General features: G+C 32.5%; 1 protein-coding gene across 1 annotated transcript in view; it reads right to left on the bottom strand.

Moving 5' to 3' along the window:
• Positions 1 to 1,009: 1,009 nt before the first annotated feature.
• The window catches only part of LOC119830931 (NFX1-type zinc finger-containing protein 1-like), a 45,195-nt gene continuing 39,100 nt past the window's right edge, over positions 1,010 to 7,104 (bottom strand). Inside the window, exons 10-19 of the mRNA XM_038354121.1 lie at positions 6,269 to 7,039; positions 6,012 to 6,164; positions 4,828 to 4,975; positions 4,439 to 4,522; positions 4,028 to 4,296; positions 3,505 to 3,651; positions 3,005 to 3,179; positions 2,765 to 2,907; positions 1,651 to 1,802; positions 1,010 to 1,286 (exon numbers count right to left, since the gene is read on the bottom strand). Coding sequence (XP_038210049.1) covers positions 1,010 to 1,286; positions 1,651 to 1,802; positions 2,765 to 2,907; positions 3,005 to 3,179; positions 3,505 to 3,651; positions 4,028 to 4,296; positions 4,439 to 4,522; positions 4,828 to 4,975; positions 6,012 to 6,164; positions 6,269 to 7,039 — 2,319 coding nt within the window. The remainder of the gene's footprint in view (positions 1,287 to 1,650; positions 1,803 to 2,764; positions 2,908 to 3,004; positions 3,180 to 3,504; positions 3,652 to 4,027; positions 4,297 to 4,438; positions 4,523 to 4,827; positions 4,976 to 6,011; positions 6,165 to 6,268; positions 7,040 to 7,104) is intronic.

Consider the following 7,104-nt stretch of genomic DNA (forward strand, 5'->3'; position numbering starts at 1 on the left):
ATATGCGACGAAATAAATGAGGGATAATCCGCGGGCTCACGTTAAACAAATTAGATGTATTAATAAAAACATATATTTTTACATAATACCGATAAAAACTCTCGTAAACTGATACGATAGATTTAACAATATATTGTGCAGATAACCATTTGTGATGAGAAAATGAATAAAATTATTATGATTACAACGATAGCGCAAACATTTAGTAATTATAGACGTTTTAAACGTATTTGAAATGATATATTCTTTGTATAATTCGAACGTTTCGAACTCTTTACAACAAGTATTGTTAGATAATTGGCTAATATAAAAAAAAATTAAGTGAGTGAAAAATATTTAATTCCTAAATGTACCCTCTTAAAATGAATCACAAGAAGAAGATACGTGCTAACTCATACGCTTAAATCTGTAAATATATAATAGACGTTAATATACAACAATTAAAAATGTACAGATCCACCTCCACTCTTCAAACAATTAAATTTATCTAATGGCGTTTTCACTTCAACATTGAATTTGCTTCAACTTCAACTTGCCGTACGCCGTAACCGTTGGGCTTAAGACCAACAAACACCCTTCGAAAAGCCAAGTCAAACAAATATGTAAGGCTCTTTGACCGATTTGCAACAAATATATCGAAGTACACAATGATATTCATCTGTTTCACTGATGGATTTTCTTTATGGACAAGTAGGTGATCAGCCATCTATGTCTTGCCATACGAGAATCATTTTTTTTTGTGCGTCACATCACGCGTACTGCACCAAGGAGGCGGTAAAATTTGTTATTTACTCCCCATTGAATAAAATAGAAACAATTGCCCAAACAGATCAGACTTAGTGGCACAGTATGTAAAAAAATCTCACTATCACAATAATATTATCAATGTGAAAGTTTTCTTGTTTGGATGTTTGTCCATCCATCGCGTTGAAACTACTGAACTTTGATGAAATTTGCTATACAGACAGGGTATGAGTTGACTAGGGTGACAGGATACTTTTTATCCCGATTAAATGCTCCCTTGGTGTAAAACAGAAATCTTAATATGCGGGCGGAGCCGGGACAAGCGTCTAGTATTATATAAGAATGCTCTTACCTCATGACCACAACTCGGCAAGGTTACAGTGACTATCTTGTGACAAAGAACTTTATCTGTGTTTGGGTTGATGTGACACGGAACTGTATTGGTATGTCCGCAAGGAAATGTTTTTTCTATTTCAACATTACAAGGTTTACATTCTTGTGTACACCGTAGAGGGCACACATGTTGTAAATCACACAATATTCTAAAACAATAATGTAGATATCAGTAAATTTTTTTCGAAATAAGCGAACTGCTTATTTATTGAAACATGCATGAATGCTAACACAGGTTTGGAATTAAATAACCCTTTTATTTTATATCTGTATGGCATTAATGAATAACGAACAACCCTGAAAAACTGATGTACACCATTGTGAAACCCAGACATTACTTTTCCATATTCTAAAGTTTGTTAACAAATAATTGTCTGATAATGGTTAAGTTCAAGTCTCCCTTATCTGGTTCCGTTATAGCCACAGGTTTAGCCAATGTAAAAATTATAAATATCCACAGCTAAAGCGATTCTTTAACGAAACAACAAAAATTTTAAATAGATGACGTATTACCTTTCACAGTTTTCAGTACACTGAATTTGTTCATGATTTCGGTCGTACGCATGACATATTAACTTACAAGCGTGCGAACAAGGAAGATTCGAATTACACTTCAGCATACAACCCCCTTCTGGTACTTTTTCAAAATCTGTATGGGACTCGATCTATAAAAGGAATTGTTATATTTTATTTAAACCCTTCAACAAGCACACTTTAGTTTCTAAAATAATTAATTATTAATTAAGTATAATGTTAAAAAATATATTGGAAAATTATATAATTATTAAAAAAAAAACTGATCCGCCATCAAGTTGTGAGAACTAGACTAAATTTAAATGAGAAAAAAAAAACAAAACAAAACAAAACTACGAAATAAATTTTAACATTTCTGTTTGAACACTTTCTTTTCAAAAATTTATTCTTTCTGAAATTCAAATCATGAAATTTTAGTTCCTTATTTTTACATTTTACACAAATTTAAGCCTTTTTATTATGACTCGATATCGAAAAAAAACCTGATATTCAATCGAAAAATTTCAACGTATTTTCACGTAATTGTGTGCCGTCATGATAGGTAAGTTCTATGAAAAACCAATTTTGTTCTATGAAAAACACGATTTGCGGAATTTCCCCGCTGGTCATTCTACTTCTAGAAGTCGCGGATTTAAAATCAGACATGGGAAAAACCTCAAAAATATCTAATAAATATTTGACTGTGCTGTTGAAATCCGCAACGGTTTAGCCGCAGTGCCGTCTAGGTTTTATAATAAACTAGCTGCGCCCCGCGGTTTCACCCGCGCAAGTCCGTATCCCGTAGGAATATCGGCTTAAAAGTTGCCTTTATATTATTCCAGTGTTTCAGTTATCTACGTACCAAATTTCATTGCAATCGGTTCAGTAGTTTTTGCGTGAAAGAGCAACAAACGCACAAACATCCTCACAAACTTTCGCATTTATAATATTAGTAGGATAGTAGGATAGAATTAATCAATAATTCACCTGTTTATTAGGTTACTAGCTATCAATATGATCTTGCTAGCTTGCAATTATCTATCTGTACTAAATATATATATTAGAGAGACTTATGAGGTGCTAGTCCTTTGCTAACTCAAACATAAAAAAATACCTGTGTTATATTATCCGGATGCGATTCACATCGAAGTTCCAATGTTGTGCCAATTGCAGATGCCTTGTCGAGGGTCCCATTTATTTTTTTCCAAAGATCAGACTGATTCTTCAACATCGACATATTTCCGAAAATATACAGTCCTGTTAAATATTTAAATATATTAAGAATGAATAAGTATTATCTACTGCAAAATAGGTCTACAAGTGTTGAAGGAGGTAATCAATTTAAAAATATTACCTTCTCTCGCCCTCGACAGTGCAACACAAATTCTGTTTTCAGTTCCCAAAAATCCAATTCTATTCTCAGCGTTATTTCTCACAAGAGATAAAATTATAATCTTAGATTCTTCGCCTTGATAATTGTCAACCACCGTTATTTTCACTTTTGACAGAAATGCATAGTTATTGCGATTCTGAAATAAATTTTGTAAATCCTTAAATGCATTAGAAAATAAATGATAAAATAATAGAATGCAAAAGTGCGTTAGTTTATTTGTCTTCCCTTCATGTCGTGAATGAAGCGATTCTATTCTGTGATTTTGTTTCTAGAGATAGTTAGAAGGCTACTTTTTACCGCGGTGATAGACTATATTATACCGATACCGATGTGAGTTCCTTTGAGTACGTGGTTATAAATTCATATAAATTTACCTACGGTTTTATGGGCAGTGAGCCGGAGAGGCAGACAATTTTAAATATTTGAACTACAAAAATATACATATATAAAATAAAACCTGCCTTATTCATGTAAAACATTTGAGCGGTGTATGCAGCGAGAATAGTGACATCTTCAGGTTCATATCTCTGTTGCATTATGTAGTTTGCCAACCCAAGTACCATGTTTGCCTCCGCTTCATTAAACTTGCTTGTACTATCCTCGGATTTCTAAATTAAATTTGTGGTTATTATTTCGCATCTGATCGCATTCTTGGCACGGCGGTTAATAATAATAGATTATACAACTGATGAGCCTAGGTTCGAATCCCTCGATCTGATATGACACAGAAGGCTTATCAGTGATCACCTTCATGTATTTTAAGGCAATCTATGAGTGAGACGAATCCATAATGCATCTGCCTCATACAAAGGAGGCTAATTGAAGCCCCGGTATATTCTCTAAGTAATATTTACGGTACTAATTCACTATTCAAATAGGAATACAAAAGGATAATGGAAAATGTGATTTAACCAGCCAAAATGGCAAAATAGGTCTAAAAGTTTACATGATTAATAATGGACGTGAAGTCGTAATCGATTTTACCTGTTCAGGGTGTTCGTGTGTGAAGAAGAACAAGTTGTGAACAAGACCTCGAACATTGGGGAAGCACTCGACCGACGAATGGTTTTTTAAATCCGGATATATATGAGGGGATATAAGGGCGGCTATCTCGGGCCGCATCCGATGCTGCACCGAAAGAGTTCTGCTATGTATTTTGTTTTTTATCATACGTTCAAATAAAGAGACCTCTATGTTGTAATGTCTAGCCAACTTCATGTGCGATGCCGAAGGTCGCAGCTGCTTGTGATCCCCTTTAAACAGTAAGTACTATTATAATGTATATATTTATATTATTTTTTTTATTAACAATACCATAAATATAGAAAATAAACACTGCATATTAAAATAATTGAACCACATTATACATGTAACATATTTAAAGAAATAACATACCAATGAGGATTACGTGCTGACAATTCTGTTGAAGGGATGCCACTATATGTTGTTCTAGTACTTCAGCAGCTTCCTCAACTATAACTGTACAAGGAAAACGCAAATTATAAACAATAATTATTTAGTGCAGATGCAATATACTCGTATTCCTTTCTTACTGTATAAAAAGAATCTTATTTTTTTATAAATCAATTCAGTATAAAATTTGCTACCTGAGGGACATCTTATATTCGTTTATTCCAAATTTACTCAACACTAAATTTTATCACATCAATTTCGCAAATCCTATCATTTATTTATAGAAATTATTTACATTTAGTGATTCTAGTTCTTTAAAGGGCCTTATACAATGCTACTTAAACACAGAGCATATTGTTATTTTTATTTACCAATTTGAGGCGCCGCCTCTTGAATTAATTTTCTCATCCTTGCCGCTCCACTCGTGGTCATACCGATAATTTTATAATCTCGTATCAAAGTCAGATCTAGTAATATTCTAGACTCTTCATAAGCTGCATTGGCCGTTATTGCTTCTTCCTATTAAATAAATAACTACAACTATATTTTGTCGCCATAGAGGAAGAACTAAATAAGAACGATTTTGACCAAATTCACGTTTCAAAAATACAGCGATACCTAAAAATATTATACATACAACTAGCTGTAACCCGCGGCGTCACTTATCCGTCTTTTTATCCGGGTACCACGCTACCCGGATAAAAAGACTAAGTTTTTTTCTAATCCAGACTATAATTTATCTCTGTACAATATTTCATACAAATACGATAAGAATTTTTCACGTGAAAGATTACCATACATCCATTCATACATCGATACTTATAAACTTTCGCATTTATAATATTGGTAGTAGTATAAACTATAAAGTTTATGATACTAGCGCGCGCAAATTGTTGTAGATAAATTTCACTAGTTGACGCGACTTCATTTAGTTGGCTAATAGGTAATCTATGAATAAAAGCCTGTGAAACAGAACGTTTTCGTGGCGTCACGAATTTTTTGTTGGTTCATAATTCCACTCCGGAATCAAGTCTTCCCGCAAAATCCCAAATGATGATTTATAAGACATTTATATTATATAAAATTTCACGAGATTCGGTCCACCCGTTTCGGAGAAGGATGGTAGGCAATATTTTGACACGTGAATTTTATATGTATATAGATGAGAGAATATAGATAATATAATACTATATTAGTCTTTATAGTATAAAGATATGCTTAGTGAGATAATCATATAATTTTTTGTTTATTAGTTCAAGGCGTTATGGAGTTATTTATCTTTAAAATAATATAGTTAAAAAAAACACGCTCTAATGATACAATCAATTAAATTGGCTCACTTGCATATACTATATACAGAGCACACGTAAGAAAAATTTTTCATGATTCTTATCAGGATAATACGATAAATTCATGAATATAGGTTATAATATAGGTTTCTAAGAAGGATTTTTGCTACAATGAAGAGTAGATGAGATATAATCGTAATAATTTTCACACTACCTCTTCAGAAAATTCAGAAAATACAAATATGTATATGAATATAATGATATACCTGTATAGGTTTTACTTTCTGCAACCAGTTTTGTTTGAAGTTAGACACCCACTGAAAATAGAGCATCCAACGATTTTGTAAGGACATGCGCAAAGGATTCAAATTCTGTAAATCCCCGTTTCGAACTTGACTTAGGTACGTGCTTTTCATATCCTAAAAATAACATATTCTTCAACTTTAGAGATTGATAAAAAATTCTTAAATATACTACATACAGATTCACAAGTAACAAATATAATTACAAAATGTTAACAAACCTCAAATGTTTCTATCCATACTTGATGATTTATTATGTTTATTTTATCGGCGAAGCATGGTTTAGATTGATATTTTTTCATCGATTTTATTAGATCTTTCTTTATCGTGTTCAATGAAAATTCACATATATTTTCCAAATTTTCAGAAACAATGTTCAAATCATCAAAAATGACATTGACATCTCTTAAATTTATGTCACCATCATTATCATTGTTATTTTCTAGACAATTCAACTTTGTAACATCTATTGTTATAGGTTGTGAATAATCATAACTTATCAATTTGCTGTCAAACAACCAAGCCCTTAAAGTCTTAAAGTGAGTTTCAATTTTATTAACTGTATTTCTTATATTCGCTTGCTGTTTAAGTACTTTGATGTCTAAAATTCCGTTATCTGCCGCCGAAATGAGATTTTGTAATTGATTCAGTTTAGAAACGGAAGACTTTAATATCCTCTTTTTATCATAATAAAGATTTAACTCTTTACTTTTTGGAGCGAGTTTACGTCTTTCATTTAAATTCAATTTTTTCATAGATTCCATGCGCGATTGCCCGCCAATGCGTACAACCGAAGGTGTTATTCGTAAAATAGCGTCTAAAAATTGGTCCAGTGCATGGTTTGTATAGCATATTATTAATAAAAAGCAATTATTCTCAGTACGTTTTAATTTCAGTAAACTTTCGGCTACTTTTACACCCAAATACGTCTTTCCCGTCCCTGGTGGACCTTGGATTACGGCAAATTCGTGAGTCAAAGCTAATTTAAAAGCCTCGTATTGACTCTCGTTCAAACACATTTCCTCCGCAGAAGACAGAAAACTTGTATATGTGTCTG

This window comes from Zerene cesonia, chromosome 12 (assembly GCF_012273895.1).
Source record: "Zerene cesonia ecotype Mississippi chromosome 12, Zerene_cesonia_1.1, whole genome shotgun sequence".
NCBI lineage: Eukaryota > Metazoa > Arthropoda > Insecta > Lepidoptera > Pieridae > Zerene > Zerene cesonia.